The 21342-nt window shown below is 39.9% G+C and overlaps 4 protein-coding genes across 6 annotated transcripts; all 4 read right to left on the bottom strand.

Moving 5' to 3' along the window:
• Window positions 1-76: 76 nt before the first annotated feature.
• LOC112172328 (mitochondrial pyruvate carrier 4) lies at window positions 77-2848 on the bottom strand. The gene is made up of 5 exons (XM_024309623.2): window positions 2692-2848; window positions 1906-2004; window positions 1669-1721; window positions 579-652; window positions 77-388 (listed from the first exon to the last, which is right to left on the bottom strand). Exons 1-5 carry the CDS (start codon window positions 2744-2746, stop codon window positions 343-345), a joined length of 327 nt encoding a protein of 108 aa, XP_024165391.1. The 5' UTR covers window positions 2747-2848; the 3' UTR covers window positions 77-342.
• A 130-nt stretch (window positions 2849-2978) lies between these two features.
• On the bottom strand, window positions 2979-7186 carry LOC112172324 (protein root UVB sensitive 1, chloroplastic). The gene is made up of 7 exons (XM_024309616.2): window positions 6445-7186; window positions 6070-6345; window positions 5741-5797; window positions 5461-5659; window positions 4907-5022; window positions 4219-4395; window positions 2979-3982 (listed from the first exon to the last, which is right to left on the bottom strand). Exons 1-7 carry the CDS (start codon window positions 7135-7137, stop codon window positions 3698-3700), a joined length of 1803 nt encoding a protein of 600 aa, XP_024165384.1. The 5' UTR covers window positions 7138-7186; the 3' UTR covers window positions 2979-3697.
• A 2602-nt stretch (window positions 7187-9788) lies between these two features.
• On the bottom strand, window positions 9789-14189 carry LOC112170003 (probable apyrase 7). 3 transcript variants are annotated; one of them, XM_024307147.2, is made up of 3 exons: window positions 11684-14189; window positions 10863-11197; window positions 9789-10246 (listed from the first exon to the last, which is right to left on the bottom strand). In XM_024307147.2, the coding sequence occupies exons 1-2, from the start codon at window positions 13668-13670 to the stop codon at window positions 10887-10889; spliced, it is 2298 nt and encodes a 765-aa protein (XP_024162915.1). In that variant the 5' UTR covers window positions 13671-14189; the 3' UTR covers window positions 9789-10246; window positions 10863-10886. The 3 variants fall into 3 exon arrangements, with proteins under 3 accessions (XP_024162915.1, XP_024162917.1, XP_040364113.1); XM_024307149.2 differs by having other exon boundaries at window positions 9789-10234; XM_040508179.1 differs by lacking the exon at window positions 9789-10246 and adding an exon at window positions 10297-10746.
• Window positions 14190-19040: 4851 nt separating this feature from the next.
• On the bottom strand, window positions 19041-19730 carry LOC112171755. The gene has a single exon (XM_024308888.1). It carries the CDS (start codon window positions 19728-19730, stop codon window positions 19041-19043), a length of 690 nt encoding a protein of 229 aa, XP_024164656.1.
• Window positions 19731-21342: the final 1612 nt, after the last annotated feature.

Below are 21342 nucleotides of genomic sequence, written 5' to 3'. Positions count from 1 at the left end.
CATGGATTCAAATTATGGTGATATGGGGAGCTGGTATTATGAACCCTGCAATGAGAGCTTTAATATGTACTATGGATGAGGAGGAAACTGATAATTAAGAAATTTTGAGGAACAGATTATTTGTCAATCATGAACTTTTGGCTCTTCAACTGTTCCCTATCAGTTAATTAACGAGCATGCATGATCATAATCAGAAGTACAAAAACCCACACTACATCAAACTTTCCTATCAAGACCCTCCAAAGAAAGGAATCGCATGTAAGAAATCAAATCCAATACAACGGACAGAGGCAACATAATCCTTGCACGCATGACGAGATGTGGCTCAAACAATTTTCGTCATCATTGTTCTGCAACAGCTGGTTCTGCCTCAGAGAAATAGTCATGCCTGTAATTGAAAAGATTGTCATGGAGGTGACACATTCAAGGTGAATTTAGATTTATGTGAAACATTATGAAAGAGTGACGAAAGAAAAATTAGGAAAATATCATTCTGTTTACTGAATTATTTAGTTTCAGTACGAGCTATGCCTTTCTTCATCACACTTACAAATCAAAATGACATGAAATCCACTCACCGTATTTTCCGTGAGAGTTGGTAGAGGCCTGTCCCGGCCATTGCTACGTTGACACTAAAAAGATTCCAGTTCTTCTGCAATTACAAATTACAGAGACCAATAATCAAAATCAAGCGAAAAATCCATCCGGAAAGACCGCAAAATAAACAGAATCAGTAGGAAAACAAAAGACTATCCGTAATGTCTAACATAATACTACAAAGGAGACAATGGGGGATGAAGGCAAGCACTTTTTCCTCTTCTTCAACATGTAACAAGTACCCTTTCATTGGCCAAATAAACAGGAAGGAAAGTTTCTTCTGTGACATTGTTCCACCTAAGTACATGTACATCTATGAATGTTTGTTGTTATGGTATGACCAGAATTCAAATGCATGCCATCAGTATATTAAGGAGTTCAAGAGTTCACCGTGAACAACCAAAGAGTTGTTGGTCTAGCGGTCAGGCCCTTGGTTTGCTCCCAAGTGGTCTGGGGTTCGACCCTCTCCCAAGGTACCCACCTAGCAATTGCTAGAGTTTCCAGTTCCCCAAATGTTGTGGGGTCAGGCGGGGGACCTAGGGATTAGTCGGGTCAAAGACTTGGATACCCTAGTCTAAAAAAAAAAAAAAAAAAAGAGTTCACTGTGAACAGGTTATTAAGAGACCTCCCATGTTGTTGAAAACATCCTCTCTTTTTGTTTTCGAAAGTGACAAACATAAAGCCGAATTCTCAAAAAGTAAAGGACCATTCTTTTTAATTTTGAGAAGAAAATAATTAAGTAAAGCTTATCAACTATGTTTACTACTTGGCTTTTTGTTCAGTGAGTCGAGATTAAAAATATAAATCAATCAACTCCCTTCGAAGGAAAAAGGATATGTAGGGTCCCAATTGACACCACAAATTTCATAATAATGAACAAGAGAACAAGAGAACAATAGAAAGTAGAAACGTGAGTTGTAGATGCATGCATCACCAAAGTATGAAACACTAGTCAGTGTTAAGTAACTTAAAAAAGAAAAGTAGCTATGTGACACTATCAGAGTCGGAGCAGTTATAAGCAATCTCGGGATCTTCTAGAGGCAGGACCATTATACTCATGGTGATACTTACAGGAGTGATAACAGTACTATAGCGTGACCAGACAATTCCAGTGCATGCAACGGCTGGGTAATATCAAACAAAAAAGAGTGAGAAAGAAATAACCCAAGGTGACTAAATAATATGAAAAATGACTGTGATTCTTTACAGCAACACTAGTTTACAATTAAAATCAAAGTGTATATGGTGTGTGCGCTCAGACACATGTTTGTAACTTTGATAAACATAAAACAGCATCATTGAACAAACCTATTTGCTGAGGATATGAAAGATTTTCAGGTGGTTTAGAGAAGTCAGCAATATTAGCTATGCTGATGCCCCATTTAAAAGTTGGTGCCCAAAAATGAACTGCAACAACAGAGTGGTGTAAGGTTATCAGACAGTACAATAACAGACAATAAACAACAAATGGAATTAGATTGAATAATCTGTTTGCCAAACTATAAATCACAATGCAGCAAGAAAAATCATGGGGTGCTCTCAACTCAGCGAACTGATTAAAGAGTGATTTTAGGCGGCCTTAATGGTAACCAAATTTTTGCAATTAATTAAAATTAGCCCAATCCTTTGTCGTAACAACTAAATTTAAATACAAACAGTACAAGTAAAAATTTAAATACAAACAGAACAAGTGGTAAACTATAAGCTTTGAAAGCCACTTTCTCATCTGATCATTTCCATTCATTTTTTTTATGCTCTACAACTTTAATAACCCCTAATTTACTCTCACATTTGTCAAACCCTAGTTTCTAAACTTGCAGTGAACTGGATCAAAATTAAACTACAAAAAACTAATTGGGTATGTTGTAGTGCAAAAAGTGATTCATTTTGGGTTTTCGTTTGAGTCTTTGATCAATCTTTTTTCTACGAAAATGATCCATCAAAGAAACGAAACGAGACAAGTTCAATTCAATCCAAAATGAAAGACCTAATTCGCCCAAAAGGGCAAACAGAATTAAAGATAGAAACTTTGATAATTTTGATGAAACTAAATCGAATAATCGGAGAAGTGGGATAGTGAGGACGGAGACTCACTGGTTTTAGGGCCGGCCGGGTGGTTCCACAGCGCTTGGATCTTTGAAGACGCCATGAATTAGACTCTCTCTGGCTCTTCCTCTCTCAAAAGCTCAACATCTGCTCGACTTTATTCTCTAAGCCAATTATATGGCGCCACGTGTACGGTTAGAGTTGTATGTTGTTTGCTGAAACGGTGGCGTTTTGGTCAACTCGCCTCCAGTTCTTTTCAACAATGGTGTACCAGGTCACTATTATTATTACTCCCAAATTGAAAAAAGAAGAAAAATAATTTAGCAACGCCAAACTTTTTGTTTAAGGAGGCCCTCTTTCAAGACATTTTATGAGTTTTCATTTCAGTCTAAATATGCTGCCTAAACCCTAAAATCCACTCACAAAGTTCCCTTGTCAATCTCTGTATAATTACAGATTTATAGACTACAAAGACTTGGGATCCTATTCTCTCAAAAAAAAAAAAACCTTGGGATCCTATATCATCACTAATCAAATTAAACTACAACTTTCTACCATACAACTCTGACTAAAAGGATGTCCTAAACCAAATAGAAGAACCTGATTACCTTCACTACAATAATGAAACTACCGAGTACAATTCCGATTAAAGGGATGTCGTAATTTGCGACATCTGCCTGTAAAATTACCAGCACAATGACCTGTGTCAAGTATTTCAAGAACCCTCTTCTATGCGGTAAATCAGCATCCTGATAACCAAGGCCGACCAACCCATTTATATGAATCCAGGGTTTCAGACCACAACTTGGACGAAAGAAGGAGCTCATCTGCAGCAAGTGCCACACCCCAAAAATACTAGTCATCGCTCCACATAAGTGATAACTTGCGACCGTCCCTTCTCTTGTCACATCTTGTTGTCCTGTTAGTTAGTCTTTCCATTTGCAGCAAATAATGAATCAAGGGCAAAAGCATGAGATCCAATGATAATCCCAATGACGGTTTCTTTTCTCATTTCCTATGAGATGCCATCATGGAACACCATCCGTAGGTTATATCAGCAAGCAACTGATGAGGCCTCATAACCCGGACGAATTCTATTAGGTGCAGGTCTTGCAATAAGACCATCTGTAACCCAACCCGCTGATTCCCCATCAGTTTTGACGTGGTCGAACTCCCTCCGCACATAATCTAGAGACATTTCCAGTCTTCCACCTGGTCTGCAGTCAATGGAAGTTCCTTTTGCTTCATATCCGGCATTCTTCTCCAACCAATACAAATAATTGACATGGAACAGTGCTTTGAGCATGTCTTGTAGTGAAGATGTTTCTTTAAGAACCACCTGATTCACACCAATATTTAAGTCACAACCAAAAAGTATAAATGTACATGTGTATACGCAAACATGGTATAGAAAATGAAATTGCACTACGGTTTTCACTTTTAACAAAAGATACAAAGACATAATCTTGATTTTATATTTCTTATAGATCCCCTTTGTTTGGCTGTTTTCCCATCCCAAAAGATTGGTGAAATAAACAGGAGAACGAGGGATTAGAGGAAAAGATAATTACTCACACAGTATCTTCCCCTGTGTTCAGTCAAAATATAGCCTTCTTCTTTAAATAAACTGAACAGTGCAAGCACATCCTCCTTGTTGTTGATTAGATCACTGAGCTTGGATCCCAACTGCAGCCTTTGCTCAATTTCAGCAGCTGCATCCTTCGCTTCTGAAGATAATATTGTTGGCGGTGCCTAAAGATTCAAAGGAAACAATGCATGCAAATGAGACCACACAACCTTCAACATAAGCATTTATGAATAATTATCTGATTCTATCTAGTCTAGTATCATGAGGAACTACTAATCGTACAAATATTTCAAAACCTCCAAATCAATTTAAAAAGGCGACATCATAAAATATTTTAAGTCACACTCAGTAGTGTCGTGCTAGAAGCATCATGGCTCCGCAAGTTGAATAATTTCCTCAAGGAATGATTAATCAAAATTATATCTACTAGGCTTTGTTATCTCTCTCTATCCCTTTCTCAGCAGTGTGCTGCAATAACCTTAACCTCTGTTGCGTGGGGTTAGACTTTAAATCCTATGATGCCATTTATCAGATCTCCATTTCCTCAACAGTGATCTGTGACTCTGCTACCATCTTGCTCCCACAAGACACCACAAAGCCTTCAGATTGAAATCTCAAGGCTGTCTCACATCACTCGAGTTAATAAATCACATGAGGAGAACACGAATAACTCACTCTGTTTGCTGGCTTCCAGTTAAGAAACGGTACAGCTGGAAAAAGCGGTTCCTCCTCGTTCACCTCTTTGACAGGAGGTGCTTGGCCACTAAGCAGATATTCGCTGAAAACCAAACCTTTAAAACAACCAGGAACATATGTTTATTAAGTTTGTAAGTCAGATCACCAAGAACTAGTTATTATTTGATTTTCATATGAAGATAGGTATAAATAATGATGCCGCAGGTGATACAGATAGGTCTGGTCATCAAGGAAAAGTAATTATAGTATCACGACATAACCCATTTGAATGCTGATGTACAACTTCATATTCCACATGCTACGATTCCAATTTAAATACATAGGCCTATCAGTGTGCTGAAACTGAATCATCATGAATCCTTCTTTTCACATTTTTGGAAGGCGGTCATGCAACAGAACATTTGGAGTTCTTATTCAGTGAAAAGCATGTTTGGTAATTTTTTTCAGTGAGAAGAATATTTGGTATTTCATGCACAACAAGACTTGTGAATTATGATGAATGAAATGTGGATAAAAGGAGAAAGAGGAATTACTTGCACGATAAGGATTTAAAGTCCTTATTTGAATGGCTTGATACGATTTCAGATTGCAGAACATGTGGATGCAAGTGACCACACTAAAAGAAGCTAGGCCAAGAGACGTAGAAGAGCCTATCTGGTTAGCCAATGCTATACCAAGCATGATACCGATAAACTTGCTCACCATTCCCTGAGCTTCACCCTTAGCAATAACCTACATTTTATTAAGCATCCTTTCAGATTAGTACAACTAGGTAAAATAATAAACCAATCAAATTCTAGCGCCATTTGATACCTCAGCAAAGTTCCTCTGAGCAGCAAAACCAGCATAGAAACAGCTCCTGGTAGCAGCCTGTCAAATGATAATGGTACATCATTACATTGGTTCAAAGTGAGGAGGATGAAACTGTGGGTTCAGCATCCTAACATGATTATCTACTGAAATACCATAAAGGTTCATTCACCACAAGCTGTACTTTTATAAATGAGTATGCAATTAAACATAAAAAGCATAAGAGTATGTACTGAAATGATACACGGTATTATAATACGTTTCTGGACCATTTATCAAAAAGAAAAAACCACATGTCATTTCAAAGTTGGAAACTTGACATCGGAAATAACCTGGATAAGTGCAGCAGCTGAGCGCCCTGCGCCGGCAGCAGCACCAATCAAGAGAAAATAATTGGGAAATGCAGGAGTGAGCATTTCCATTCCAAAAGCAGCATTTTCCATAAGATCAGCAAACAGCCTCCACCCTTTCGGATTGACATCAAAATGCCTCCCATATTTCGAGAGCATAATCTTGCTCAGGTATCCAATCCCATCCTTAAGCACCCAATTCACTGCCGCAGCTGTAGGAATAGCTCCTTTTCCCAATCCAACAGCATAAAGCAAAGCCTTTCAAAAAAAAAACAAAACACAAATTCATCATCAATTCAACACTAAAAAATACACGAATGCGTGCGGCCGAAAGAGACTACAAAACTAGCTGGCTACCTGTGTGGCAAGCACACCACTGACTTGGCTAGCGACGCCCTGAACTGCTCTCCAGAGAGAGTAGTCCAGATAATCTCTAGTAACACTATGAGGAAAGCCTTCTGGAAGCATCAATTGCACAAACAGATCCTTGCATTGCAGCCAAAGACTCCCAAAGCTTATTGAAGCCAAGCCACCGCCATTGGCAGCAACAAAGCCGTCCCTCACAAAATCAGGAACGAGCTTTGTCCACTTGCCTCCCTTCACTTCCCACACAGACTCAACATCCTCCTCCTCCGACGCTAGGGCATACGCCAGCCTGAGCTGGCACAAGCAACACGCCACGGAGGCCAACAATATAGACGAGAACAAAATGAGGTTATGAGATCCACCACCGTTGTCGTTGTCGTCATGCCACCACCATGAGGATGATGAGTCGAATGGATTATTCCAACCGCCGCCGCCGGCATTGTTGTTGTCTCCGGCGTCGGAGCCGCCACTGGCCGGCAGGAGAGCTGGTGCGGTGAGCAAGTGTTTTAAAGGCGGCAGGACGTGAGAGCGAAACTGTGGCGGTGAAGTGAGACGGAGGGAAGAGAAGAGTGGAGTTGATTTTAGAGGAGAGGAGCATGGCGCGGCGGCGGCGTAGGGACGCGGTGGAGGTGGGAAATGGATAGTGCTTCCTTGGGTGAACAAGGACTTGGAAGCGCAACCCATCCCTCTCCCTCCTTTCTCACTTGTGTTGCTGCTTCCTTATTTGACCAAATAAACCTTTTCCCTTTCACAGGGGGTATGTATGAGGTAACGCTTTGCGAAATAATTTTTCGTTATTTAGACCGTAAAAATTAAAATTACTTTTTTTTTTAGGGGCTGTGACCACTTACCCAATTTCAATTTAAAATTTGCTCACTTGCTCCACTAAGTATTAATCAAACTAAAACTCACAGATCTCAATCCTCTCAGGAGTCCCGGACTCTCTCTCTCTCTCTCTCTCTCTCCAGCTGGCAGTGGTCACCACGCCTTCAACACCTTCTTCTTCGACCTCAATCCCAGCGCCGGCTAGCACATCCCAAGCCCCATCTTCGTCGACCTCTGCCAATCACCGAACACCGTTCTGGTGCCGATCACTGATCTGGTGCCGACCATCCTCAATCATGGATCACTGATCTGAAGCTCCCATCCCGCTGCGGTGCCGGAACCTCACCAAACTGAGACCAGTGGGAGATGGGCTGCAGGTGAGCAACTGGAGAAGAGGACCTGGGGAAGACGAAGGCGGAGATGGGACCGGTCGGAGATGGACTGCACGTGAGCGACTGGAGAAGGGCTGCGTCCGGGCTGGGACTGGTCGGAGATGGGCTGCAAGTGAGCGACTGGAGAAGAGGACCTAGAGAAGATTAAGGCGGTTCAGTCGGAATCGGGCTGGAGAAGCATGGGTGTCCACAGGGGAACTTTGGGTGGCCGGAGAAAAATTATGTTGTTTTTTTTTTTTTGATTTCGTTGGTTTTTTTTTTTTTTTTTCTGATTTCGCTGGTTTTTTTTTTCTGATCTCGATGGGAAGAGCTCCGAGAATGGGGAAGGAAAAAAAAAGAAAAAAGTGAACGTTTACAATTGAACATATAAATTGATCAATTGTGTCTGTATTGTATTCATTTTGGTTCACTTGAGGGCAATAATATGATTATTAGAGGGTAATAATATGATTATTGTGGCAATAATATGAGTATTGGGAGACAATAATACGAGTATTGGGGGGCAATAATATGATTACTAGGGGGCAATAATATGATCAATTGTGACCTATAGTGTATTCATTTTGGTTTTGGGAGTTTATACAATTCACTGGACGGAAATAATATGAATTTGGGATGCAATAATATGATTACTGGGGGGCAATAATATGGTTACTAGGTATTACTGGGGGCAATAATATGATCAATTGTGACCTATAGTGTATTCATTTTGGTTTTAGGAGTTTATACAATTCACTGGACGGAAATAATATGAATTTGGGAGGCAATAATATGATTACTGTGGGGTAATAATATGGTTACTAGGTATTATTAGGGGGCAATAAATTCAGATGCCTGAATCCGGACGCCAGTCCGGTAGCCGGATTCCTGATTCCGGTGACCGGTCGCCGGATCCTGGTCACGGTGGCCGGATTCAGGTCACCGATGACCGGAACGTCCGATAGCCGGATTCCTGATTCCGGTGACCGGAACGTCCGGTAGCCGGATTCCTGATTCCGGTGACCAGTCGCCGGATTCCGGTCATCGGTGGCCGGATCCCTGTCACGGTCGCCGGATTCTGGTCACCGGGGTCAGCGCCCAGCCACTAGTTACCGGAGGCCGGCAAGGTGGAGGATGACTTCTCCCTCTAAGTGAAAATGAAGGAGAGGGCAAAAAAGTCTCAAAAAAAAATATAAAAAGAATTAATTGGGTATTAGGGAAATAATCCCTTAGAGTGTTTTTGGTAAATGGGGTTAAAAAACAGTTGGTGGAGCAAGTGGGCAATTTTTAAGCTGAAATTGGGTAAATGATCATTTTCCCTTTTTTTTAATAGTGGACTACCCAAATCAATCCAACATGAACCACCCACGTACATAATGTGTTAATTCTTAATAACTTTCAATTTAACTGAAAATTTACACAAATAATTTTCTATGATGGGGTTGCGCCAGGCTTGGCTGGCTTCCCGTGGTCGTCCTCTCTCTTGGGTCAAGGCTCAGGCTTGGGCCCTCTTTTTAGGACAGGCCTGGGCTATTTGGTTATTTTATGCTTTCAGTTTTATTTTCACTAGTTACTTAGATTTGTCTCGCTGTTGGTGGGTAATAAATCCCTGCAAGTTTTTTGTAGGGCTAGTCAGGCTACATGTCTGTGTATGCACTCTAAGTGCCTTGTCTGACCTAGTGAGGCGACGATCATTGGTTAAATGGTTGCAACCTTCTAGTGGCAGGATGAAACTAAGTGTCGTCGGATTTATTTTCCGACGACAACATAGTAGGAAAGATGTGAAATTGATAATTTGTAATCGAGTTATCTTTCCATTATGTCACCACTTTACAAAAATAGAGTAACCAATATAGCACTCTTTGCTAGTTGGTGCGTGTTCGAATACAGTTATTTTGTACAGAGTCCTGATATCATTTCAGGATATCAATCAAGACTTGAGGACCGCCGCCCCCCCCCCCCCCCCCCCCCCAACTATTAATCAAGACTTGAGGACCGCCGCACCCGTCCTTTATTAAAAAAATAAATAAATTGTCACATAAACCAAAGTTTATATTTTTTTTTACATTAAGATCCTTTAAAATGACACAAAAAGAAAAATCCCTTGAAAGTGCCTTACATAATGTTTGTGTATGTGTGTTTTGAAAGTGAATGGTTCCTCCTGAAACCTGAAATGAATAGTATTATTTAAACACCGTCTGAATGTATAAGAGGCTGTTTGTACACCTTGCTATAATCGCTGCCTATAAATCATCTTTCATCATTTCTCATGTCAACATTTGCTAAAACTGCTAATGTGAATCAGAGACTCCGAAACATATATGTGTAGTGTTGAAAAGTTAAGATTGTTGGATTTCTGATCAGATCAGGCAGATTCATATCAAAAAGATAAGATCACGCGGACGCCTCATGTGTAGTGCTCAGCAGATCCGCAGCCCTGATTGAAAGTAAGCTTTGGAGATATAGGAAGGGGGTTGGGGGTCGAAATGATCTCGGCACCAGATTAATTTTATAATCAGTGAAGCATTGTTGTGCACATCCCCAAATCCCATGGACATGCAGCCTTGTTAACAAGGTCAATTCCCCTGCAAAACAATCTGTTGAAATTGATCAATTCGGCCAGCTCGACCCAAAACCACAATATTCCCACCCAAAAGAAAAGAGAAAAATCTGAAATGATTCATTATCTATGAACAAGAGGGAAAAGAATTTGAAATTCAACGGAACGCAATCAACTTGATGCAAAATTAGCATAGGTACAGGAGAGAAAATTTAAACTGGTGACAATAGGTATGCACTGGCTTTTTAAATAAGTGATGAATACGCACTGGTAAGAATAGGTTTACGATTCCAATAAAAACTAGAGGCACCATTAGGACAGACGCTCATGATAAGTTGAAATAGGATTCTTGGCCTTCCTGGCAAGTGTATTTCAGCTGGAAGATCGCTTTGATTGCAACCCCTTTTATCTTAAATATAGCCTTTGAAATGGGAGAAATATATGTGCACTTATCACTTTCTTCATAAATGTTCAGCAGGTGTACCATATTTGGTAAACTATTGTTTTGGGTAAGCAACAACATACGTCTTATCTGAACTGGAATACATGTTTGTAAATTGTAGGGCAATATCAGTACCCTAAGCTTGAATGGAGATTCTACTTTCTTCTTTCTCAAAAAATATAACTAGTTAAAAAGAAAGAAATGAACATACCAAAAATTTGCAGACAAACACGTCTTATACTTTTGCCATGTGTGCCTCAGTCAGAGAAGAATTGAGGTCTTCTCGAGACTGTGATCGCCTGCTTTGAAGACGCATCTGAGATCTGTGAGGAGACCAGAAGGAGCCCATGCTACTACTGTCAAATTGCATCTGGCCCAGGCTATTTGACGAATAACTATGGGAGATGCTGCTACTTGATGGGTACAAGGAAGACTCCATTAGTTGGATTCCACCACTGTTGTTGAGACCATGTCCCAATCCAAATGGTCTTTGTTGGACTCCACCTGCAATTGTTGGACTTAGAGGCGTCTTTACTCTTCCATCCCCTGAAATACAAAGTTGACATTGACTTCAAGGATTTAGAAATTCATAATACCATCCGAAAAAGGCTGTACACTATCGTCCCTCATATTGGGATCAAATCTTGGTCCTTTTTCTCAACTTTCTCAATATTCCCTAATAATTTCATAAGTCACATGTTGTAAAATATCCAAATCACCCCTTTTAGACTCTAGGCTCGTAGCCTTTCACATAAACCTTCACATGACTTTGCACTAGATTGGTTAAACTGTAAATGTACAAGGATAATTCACTAAAATAATCTGTACTCTCTTTTATTCTTGTACATTTATAGTTTAACCAATCAATATGCATTGAGGATATGATGAATAAATGAGTGACAAGAAGGATCCAGAGGAAACATCTTGGAAGGACAAGTGACACACAGTGAAGTTTAAATGTAAGAAACATTACAGTTGCTTATGCAAATCATTTCAGAACTAGCAAATCAAGAGTATTGAAGGAGAGCTCACCGGGAATAATAGGACTCCAGCGCTGGAACCGGAAAGGAGATGGAATACCAGATGCAGAAGAGGCATTATTGGTCCAAAACAGCGGGAGATATGGCCTCCAGAAAATTTTTGGCATCCAATTGGCAATACATGATAATGCACAAAGGAGTAAAATCAATGATATAAACAAAACTGAAAGAAGAAATAATGGGTTTATTTTCATCCGGAGTACTTCGTAACTGCGAAACCCCAGTCCGGTCGAGAGTGTCTTTCCAGCTTCCAGCAGAGCAACCCCCTGTGTCCACGTGATACTTCCAGAACCAATGGTGATTTGATTGTCTATAATGTGCAAGCCCTCCCTCAACAAGAATGCAATATATGGTGCCCTAAAACAGTACTGTTCAATGAAAGGCTGAGGAGCAACACTCTTCTTTGCAGCTTCCCAAGTTCTTTCACAAAACTGCCGACCCTTTTCCAAAACATCATCCAGTGACGACTCAGAAGTCAAATTGAAAAACCGATAAACCACAAAAAATCCTGAAATTGCATAAAAATTTCCATAAGGTCGGGGTAAACCATCTGGAAGAGCACAAGGTTGCACGTCACAATCGAGTGCAGGTGTTATATTGGACCATTCCGATAAATTAACAGCAACTCTTGCTAGTTTACCACACTCCTCCCAATTTGGAGCACCGATGAGCGTCAGAGAAACCCCTGATCTTCCTCCTTTGCCCAAACTCTTTTTTGCAATCACAGGGCTTCCACCTTCTTGGAATTTCGAAACACATTGAGAGCAAATGTATTGCTCCTTATACCCAGACTGCAGGCAAGGATGCTTAAGTTCTCCCTTCCCATTCACTAGTTCTGTCTTATTGACTTCTGGAAGCCTCTCGAAGAGACGACCCACAGACTTGTCAAACGCATCATTTAAACCATAACCAGGGAGAGAATACGCAGTGAGATGATGGTTCACAGCCCCAATTCTAATGTTTAAACCGGTGTCTTTTTGCACATGTTCATTACTCTCAAATGTAACCTGCAGTGATGAACCACCCAAGTCAAGCGAACCAAATGTTGGCTTTCTAGGTCCCGCCCCAAACATACCCCTATGATGGTTAAGGGCTATCCAGCCAAAGTAAGCTTCTTCCAGGCCACTGATAGTCCTAACCCAATCTCTTTGGCACAAGAAAGGTGAACTCTTGAGTATAGACCATGCATTATCTAGAAGCCATTTTGAATCATTACTCGGCAGCCTACGAACCCCTGCAGTTGCATAGAGGAAGAGTGAGGTTGTCTTGTGTGCATTCTTTGGGATTTGCTTCTCTGCCCATTGAACAAGTGGTTTTATTGCAACCTTCAACCCTGAGACATTGTGCACCAACTTGTCGAGCCCAGGCTCAGTTTCCATCCGATCATAAGCTCGCCCTGTGTGAGCCTTAGGTTTTCTTTGAAGACCTTCTGTTAATGACTTCATGACAATCGGAAAACTGTTATCTTTCTCGTTGTCCAAGGTTGCCTGATATACATAAACTCTAGTCCCAGTACTTCCACAATCCAGCACAATATAGAATTTGGGCTCTCCTTTAGACCAGTACGAATAAACCAACATGGAAACCAAATAAACTAGAAAACCAACCAACAAAACACAGCAAAGAAACATGAAGGCTCGTACCCACTTGTTGCGCGAAAATGGGGCTCCTCCTCCTCCTCCTCCTGGCAGTGATTTCTCCTTTGAAAAGCTGGAGGCAGCAGCAGTTTCTCTCTGCAATGAATGAGGAGGGGGTTTCGAATGTGTCACAGTTGCGATATTGGGATCTTCGATATCAAGCTGGCTATAAGATGAGAAATCCTGGAGAGACGATGAGAGTCTGAGAAGGTTCTTGTTGCGTGCGGTGTTTGCAAAGGCAAAAGCAGCAGATTTGGGAGGCGATACAGCGGAACCACCCTGAGGGCTAGACCAACGACTCGATAGAGAAGCAAAGAAATTGGCAATTCGATTAAACACCATGGTTGGTGTTTCTGATTCGAAATGTTGTGAAGAAAGAGATGAACTTTCAGCACACCCAACAATATGAATCGAGCAATCACATGATGATAGCAAATATGGAATTAAGTTAAGGTGAGTCTAGATCCGGAGTGACACTATAGTTGGGGAGTAAGAGCACAGAAAATTGACAAAAATTTGAAGGAATCGGACACAAATCCAAATGCCCATATTGGGGGGAAAAAGAGCGGGAGCAAGCTGTGGAGGATTTACCTAGAGTTGACGAAGAAGAGGATCACAAGAGGAGGAGGAAGACGACGACCATAACCATAGCCATGAAACTGAGTCATGGTTTGTAGCGAAATGGTTAGAAATGTTGAGGGGGGGGGGAATCAATATCAGTAAGTACAATAGACGTCGATTTCTCCTTGTTTCGTCTCTGTCTTCTTCTCTGTGGGTAGTTTCCGGGTTGTTCAGATCCAACCACAACCAGGAAGAACGACACGCTTCTCTCTCTCTCTCTCTAATTTTCTTTACGTAATTTCGTCTCCTTCCCTTTCCGTAAACTTCAGTATTGATGCCAGGTGGCGGAGAAGGGAGCTATCAGGCTTGGGCTTTTGGGCCGTACAGTCTTTATTGTCTTTCCTTCTTTGTGGCTGGGTTTGGACAGGGTCTTGGGTGAGAGGGAGTCGGTTATCAAATCTAAAATATTCGGTTGGCATTTAGTTGGTTTTGGCTAGGTCTCGGGTGAAATGCGAGACAAATTGAAGCTATAGGGTTCAATTTTTCAAAAGTCAATTTATTAAACCTAAAATATTCAGTTGGTATTTAGTAGATTTTGACTGCGTACTAGGTCAAATGTGAGACTAGAGGGAAGATATAATGCTCGGTTTATAGAAAGTTAATTTACGAAACTTCAAATGTTTGGTTAGTATTCATTCAGTCTAGTATTAATGTTAAAAAGTATTGACTTACTTTGTAGAGAGTAAGAAACGTATAAAAATAGAGAAGTGTGTTATTCAGTCTTAGAGGCCTCCCTTATATAGAGGTAGGGTTTACATAATAAGTGTTTAAACTATTGAGATATTACATGTAGGTCCCAAACTAATTACGTGGACAGCCACATAAGAAATAATATTTACAACACTCCCTCTTGGATATCCACCAATTGATGATGACATTGGACGCGCTTATTGTTGCCTCGTTAAAAACCTTACCAGGTAACAAAAACCCAGTGAGATAAAAATAACTCTGGTCGAAGGACAAAAAGAGCACAACGCGCATATGTCCTAGGTAGCATGTTTCCTGATGCTCCCTCTGATTGAAATCTCCCCCTGATCTTTGCATGCGTCGCTTGATAGCTTCGAGAGTCGTCTCAATCCGATCCCTTCCACTAACTTCTGGAAAGTACACTTAGGTAGAGATTTGGTGAATAAATCAGCCAAGTTTTCATCGGATCGAATTTGCTTCACTGCAATTTCTTGATTCTTTTGAAGCTCATGAGTGTGAAAGAACTTTGGTGCGATATGCTTAGTCTTGTCACCTCTGATGAATCCTTCTTTAATCTGAGCAATACAAGCAGTATTGTCTTCATACATGACTGTTGGTTTGTCAGTTACTGAACGTAAATCACAGGTGCTTCGAATGTGGCGAATCATGGATCTTAACCAAAAACATTCTCGATCAGCCTCATATAAAGCAATTATTTCTGAATGATTAGAGGAATTTGCCACGAGTGTTTGCTTAGATGATCGCCATGAAATTGCTGTGTCTCCACAAGTAAAAACATATCCTGTTTGAGAGCGACTTTTATGCGGATCAGAGAGATATCTTGCATCAGCATATCCAACAATCGTGGAATTATCAACAGATTTATTTGTATAAAATAAACCCATATCTGTTGTACCACGAAGGTAGCGTAAAATGTCTTTTACGCCTTTCCAATGGCGTGATGTTGGAGCAGAGCTATATCTTGCCAATACACTAACTGCAAATGCAATGTCTGGTCTTGTACATTGCGCCAAAGAAAGAAGGGCACCAATAGCACTAAGATATGGTACTTCTGGACCAAGGATAATTTCGTCATCTTGTCTTGGACGAAATGGATCTTTCATAGTGTCAAGACTCCGAACAACCATTGGGGTACTCAGTGGGTGAGCCTTTTCCATACCAAATCTCTTCAGAATTTTTTCTGTATAAGCAGATTGATGGACAAGAATCCCACTATCCAAATGCTCAATTTGCAGCCCAAGGCAATACCTTGTTTTTCCAAGGTCTTTCATTTCAAATTCTTTCTTTAAATATTCAGCAGTTTTTCCAAGTTCTGAAGAACTTCCAATCAGATTCATGTCATCGACATAAACTGCGACTATTGCAAAACCAGAATTTGATTTCTTAATGAACACGCAAGGACATATAGGATCATTGACATATCCTTCCTTAAGTAGATACTCACTGAGGCGGTTGTACCATATTCGTCCAGATTGCTTCAATCCATATAAGGATCGTCTCAATTTGATTGAGTACATATTACGTGGTTTTGTAGTTGCTTCAGGCAACCTAAGTCCTTCTGGGACTTTCATGTAGATATCAGTATCTAACTCACCGTATAGGTATGCAGTAACAACATCCATAAGACGCATATCAAGTTTTTCTGAAACTACTAAACTTATTAGATAGCGGAATGTGATAGCATCCATTACAGGAGAATATGTTTCCTCAAAATCTATCCCAGGCCTTTGTGAAAAACCTTGCGCAACAAGTCGCGCCTTATATCTTGCAATCTCATTTTTATCATTACGCTTTCTCACAAATACCCATTTATATCCAACCGGTTTGACATTGGGTGGTGTTTGGACAACAGGTCCGAAAACACTGCGTTTTTCTAGAGAATTTAATTCAGTTTGGATTGCATCTTTCCATTTGAGCTAGTCATGTCTCTGTCTACATTCATTAACAGAGCGAGGTTCAGTGTCATCACCTTTTATTATTTCAGTAGCTACTACGAATGAGAATATATTGTCTATGATCATATCTCTACGATCCCACAACTCATTGGTGTACACGTAGTTTACGGAAATTTCCTTATTTTCAGGTACCTGGGCCTCTTCATGGGCTGGTGTTTCACCGATGTCATTTTCCTCTTCTGTAGTCACAGAATCATGAATTGTGGATCAGACATTAATGTCTTGCCCAATATTCTCTTCAGGGGTGATTTCATTAGGATTCAGATGTGCCTTTGTTTTCCTCTTTCTAAGAACTGAATCTTTTGAACCTACAGGTCTGCGCGCTTCAGGCGTGCAGCAGATGGGTCATTGGCCGCCACATTATTTTGTCCAATTTGGACATTAATTCTTGCCGGTGCATTTATTGCTGGGATATGTGATCTTGTCACTTTTGCTGTGTCAGTGAATGCATCAGGCATTGTGTTAGTAATATTTTGAAGATGCAGAATCCTTCGTACTTCAATTTCACTTTCTTTAGTACGAGGGTCAAGATGAGATATAGTGGGTATAGTCCACATTAATTCATGATGTTCATTTGGAACAGTCTTATCTCCCCCTAACAGCGGGAATATTGTCTTATCAAAATGGAAATCTGCAAACCGTGCGGTGAAGGTATCACCCGTCATGGGTTCTAAATACCGAATAATAGATGGTGAATCAAAACCAATGTAGATTCCCAATCGACATTGAGGGCCCATTTTTGTTCGTTGTGGCGGTGCAATAGGCACATAAACAGTACAACCAAATGTTCGAAGATGAGAGATATTGGGCTGGCTCCCAGAAACAAGTTGTAATGGGGAATATTGATGGTTGGCTATGGACCTCAACCGAATTAAAGCTGCTGCATGCAAAATTGCATGTCCCCAAGCAGAAACTGGCATCTTTGATTTCATTAGCAAAGTGTGAGCTATTATTTGAAGTCTCTTAATAAGAGCTTCTGTCAAACCATTTTGTGTATGAACATGAGGAACCGAATGTTCAATTTCAATTCCCATAGACATGCAGTAATCATCAAAGGTTTGAGATGTAAATTCACCAGCATTGTCTAGACGAATGGACTTGATGGTGTAGTCCAGGAATCGAGCTCGTAATTTAATTATCTGAGCAAGTAGTTTGGCAAATGTCACATTACGGGTAGACAAGAGGCAAACGTGTGACCATCTTGTAGAGGCATCAACTAGGACCATAAAATATCGGAATGGTCCACAAGATGGGTTAATCGGTCCACAAATGTCCCCTTGAATTCTTTGTAGAAAAGATGGGGATTCGATATCTACCTTTGCATAAGATGGTTTAACCACCAATTTCCCTTATGAGCAAGCTTTGCAAGGGTTGCTTGGCAAAACAATATGTTTAGTAATCAATGGATGTCCATTGGAATTTGTAATAATCCTACGCATCATGGTGGATCCGGGGTGACCCAAACGGTCATGCCAAAGCATAAATGTATGTTGATTTTTGAACTGCTGATTCACAACATGGTATGCCTCAATTGGTTGAATGGTTGTGTAATACAACCCAGATGATAGGGCAACCAATTTTTCCAATATCTGCTTTTGGCAGTTTTTATCGGACGTAATGCAAAGATATTCCACATGATTATCATTCGTGGTCTCAATGTGGTATCCATTTAAACGGATATCTCTAAAACTGAGGAGATTTCTTCTGGATCTCGAAGAATATAAAGCCTCTTGAATGGACAATTGAGTTCCATTGGGTAGCCTAATGTGGGCTCTTCTGGAGCCTTCAATCAGGTCTGCAGGACCTGAGATAGTAGTCACATTGACTTTAGAAGGCGTTAAAGTGGAGAAATAGATCCGATCGCCAAGGATCGTATGTGTAGTGGCACTGTCAGCAAGACATATTTCTTCTCCATCCTTCATAAGTTGAGAGCATCCAAAATCCATGTTCATGCCTTCATAAAAAATAATAATAATAATAATTAATTAATTAGTCTGACTAAGGCAGTAAAACATGATATTATAGATCATTTATAGATAAAAACAATTTAGTCATTCATTTGGGTACGAGAGAAAAAAAATATATATATATACCCATCATAATTCCTTTTTGCAAACTGACGTCAAAAAAAATAAGGAGACTAGTTATATACCCATCATAATTACGAATGAATAATTATCCGTGAAGCAATTAAATTACTTAGACACATGAGTTGTATACGTGAGTAATGAAAAACATATGCAATTTAATTAGATGCATCGTAGACCACATGATATAGCAAAAAGTATCCAGAAAAAAAAAAAAACTTCTTTTTATTGCCTTGCAAAATAGCTAGGAACAAACCAAACTAAAAAAAATTCAGAGGCCTAAACAAAAGGTGACTAATGTAGAAAGAAAATTAAAAAAATGCCTAAACATAGGCTGACAACTAGTTGTCGTCAAGGATTCCACCACTGGTCATATCATCAAAATTGCTTCCATTATTCGCAAAAAAATCCGAGACATCAAGCGGAGTAATGTCCATAGGCTCAGATGAATCCCAAAGGTCAGAGTGGTCAATGTAGTTTGTCTCCACATTTTTCTTTTGCAAGGAAGCTTTGTAGAGTGCCACCAAATGGTCTTCTGCATGACAGGTGCCAGCCCAATGGCCTTTACCACCACATCTAAGACAAGCATTGTCTTTATTTTTATGAGTGTTGATCATCTGACCATTTCCTTTAGTAATCTTGACATTGTTCCTTGGGCCCAACTGCTGGTTGTAGCCCCCACGAGCTTGACCATTTTTTCGACCTTGACCACGTCTATGACCATGGTTACGGGCTTTGCCATGCCTTCCACCATGTCTATTGCCATGGCCACTAGTAAAAGTAGCATTCGCTTCAGGGAATGGTTGTGATCCTGTAGGGCGAGACTGATGGTTCTTCAATAAGAGCTCATTGTTTTGCTTAGCCACCAGAAGACAAGAGATGAGATCAAAGTATTTGGTGAATCCTCTTTCTTGGTATTGCTGCTGTAAGACCATATTTGAGGCATGAAAGGTGGAGAAGATCTTTTCAAGCATCATGGCCTGAGTTACAGTTTCTCCACAAAGATTCATTTGGGAGGTGATCCTGAACATGGCGGAATTATAATCTATCACAGAATTATAATCTTGAAGGCGCAGATGCGTCCATTCATAACGTACCCTAGGGAGCACAACGGTCTTTTGGTGAGCGAACCTATCTGCCAAGCCTGTCCATAGCTCAAGTGGGTCTTTGACAGTTAAGTACTCGTCCTTCAATCCCTGATGGAGATGGTGACGCAGAAAAATCATAACCTTAGCTTTATTATGCGGGGAAGCTGAGTTTCCTTCCTTGATTGTAGGCCCAAGGTTTTGGGCTTCGAGATGAATCTCTGCATCAAGGGCCTAAGACAGGTAGTTCTTGCCAGAGATGTCAAGGGCGACAAAATCCAATTTTGCCAAATTCGTCATCTTCCTGCCACAATGAAGATGAGGTATGTTAGGATCCATATATAGTGTTAGAACTACAGGTTCTTAACAAATAAGTAATCAATATCGAAACTTCAGGTTCGAAAAAAAAAATGAACATTGGATCGCAATTATATACACGAAGGTTCAGGTTCGTGGTCTTATGATTAGAACTTCAGGTTCTAAAATTCCGTATTTTTGAACTTCGGGTTCAAATGGATATGTACTCAAAACTTCTGGCTCGAGTAACAGTAGTGAAACTTCAGGTTCACTTGTATTATGAATATTAAGTATGCTTGATAAAACATATAAGGTAAATTTAATTAAATAAATATTAAATATATGATAAATAATGAAATAGCAGACACATATCCGTTATGTTAACAACATATATCTTAGATATATATATATACAAGGAACGTGTTAAAGCATACTTATTGTTCCGATCTTTGTGAAACAATATAGGAAACATGTTATTAAGTTATGAACCCAGAAATCCTTTTATGAAACTATTCCTATTTAATTGGCATTGATGGTGATATAATGCCCACCAAAGCTTAAGAAAAAAAACAAATACGAATTTCTGTGTTGATATCGTATTGGCAGACCAACATCAGTGCCTTATATCACCATCAATGAAGAACATAGATCGTATTAAACTATAAAAATATAGTGACAACATTGAGACAAATATGCAATAGAGATAATCATGCACATGTATCACAGCAAACATATATATCAATGAATACAAGGATACATAGGTTATCAGAAGATATGTTGATCAATTGAATCAAGATTGCATGGCATTAGTATGGTGATGACGTGAAAGATATTGGCAAAACTTGGTTCACCAATAAAGTAAACAAACGGGAGTTCTAAAGAGAATGAACTCATAGATCACGTTTTATAGTTCAAGGCAACGACGTTGCGCCATAAAACATCTGGATCATCATAGAGTAAAAATAGAAGAGCAATTCGTGCTGATAACGTGTTAAAAAGTATTGACTTACTTTGTAGAGAGTAAGAAACGTATAAAGAGAGATGAGGGGAAAATAGAGAAGTGTGTTATTCAGTCTTAGAGGCCTCCCTTATATAGAGGTAGGGTTTACATGATAAGTGTTTAAACTATTGAGATATTACATGTAGGTCCCAAACTAATTACCTGAACAGCCACATAAGAAATAATATTTACAACAATTAATACTTTATTGGCATGAATAGTATTGGCCTTGATGTACATAATATTTTAGTATTCAGTTGA

The sequence above is a fragment of the Rosa chinensis genome, chromosome 6 (assembly GCF_002994745.2).
Source record: "Rosa chinensis cultivar Old Blush chromosome 6, RchiOBHm-V2, whole genome shotgun sequence".
Taxonomy (NCBI): Eukaryota; Viridiplantae; Streptophyta; class Magnoliopsida; order Rosales; family Rosaceae; genus Rosa; species Rosa chinensis.
This window is presented reverse-complemented; position numbering and strand designations above follow the sequence as displayed.

Bases quoted from the DNA above. Each gene is read 5' to 3' on its own strand.
- LOC112172324 (XM_024309616.2), bottom strand. From the start codon at position 7,137: ATGGGTTGCGCTTCCAAGTCCTTGTTCACCCAAGGAAGCACTATCCAT. The intron at 6,346-6,444 runs GTAGCCAGCTAG...TTTTTTTGAAAG, and splicing joins GTGGTGTGCTTGCCACACAG to GCTTTGCTTTATGCTGTTGG. The intron at 5,023-5,460 runs GTAATTCCTCTT...GTTGTTTTAAAG, and splicing joins TTTAAATCCTTATCGTGCAA to GTTTGGTTTTCAGCGAATAT.
- LOC112170003 (XM_024307147.2), bottom strand. From the start codon at position 13,670: ATGGTGTTTAATCGAATTGCCAATTTCTTTGCTTCTCTATCGAGTCGT. The intron at 11,198-11,683 runs GTGAGCTCTCCT...TTTGTATTTCAG, and splicing joins CTGGAGTCCTATTATTCCCG to GGGATGGAAGAGTAAAGACG.
- LOC112172328 (XM_024309623.2), bottom strand. From the start codon at position 2,746: ATGGCGTCTTCAAAGATCCAAGCGCTGTGGAACCACCCGGCCGGCCCT. The intron at 653-1,668 runs GTAAGTATCACC...TTGTAATTGCAG, and splicing joins ATAGTACTGTTATCACTCCT to AAGAACTGGAATCTTTTTAG. The intron at 389-578 runs GTGAGTGGATTT...TTTCAATTACAG, and splicing joins CAACTCTCACGGAAAATACG to GCATGACTATTTCTCTGAGG.
- LOC112171755 (XM_024308888.1), bottom strand. From the start codon at position 19,730: ATGTTCAGGATCACCTCCCAAATGAATCTTTGTGGAGAAACTGTAACT.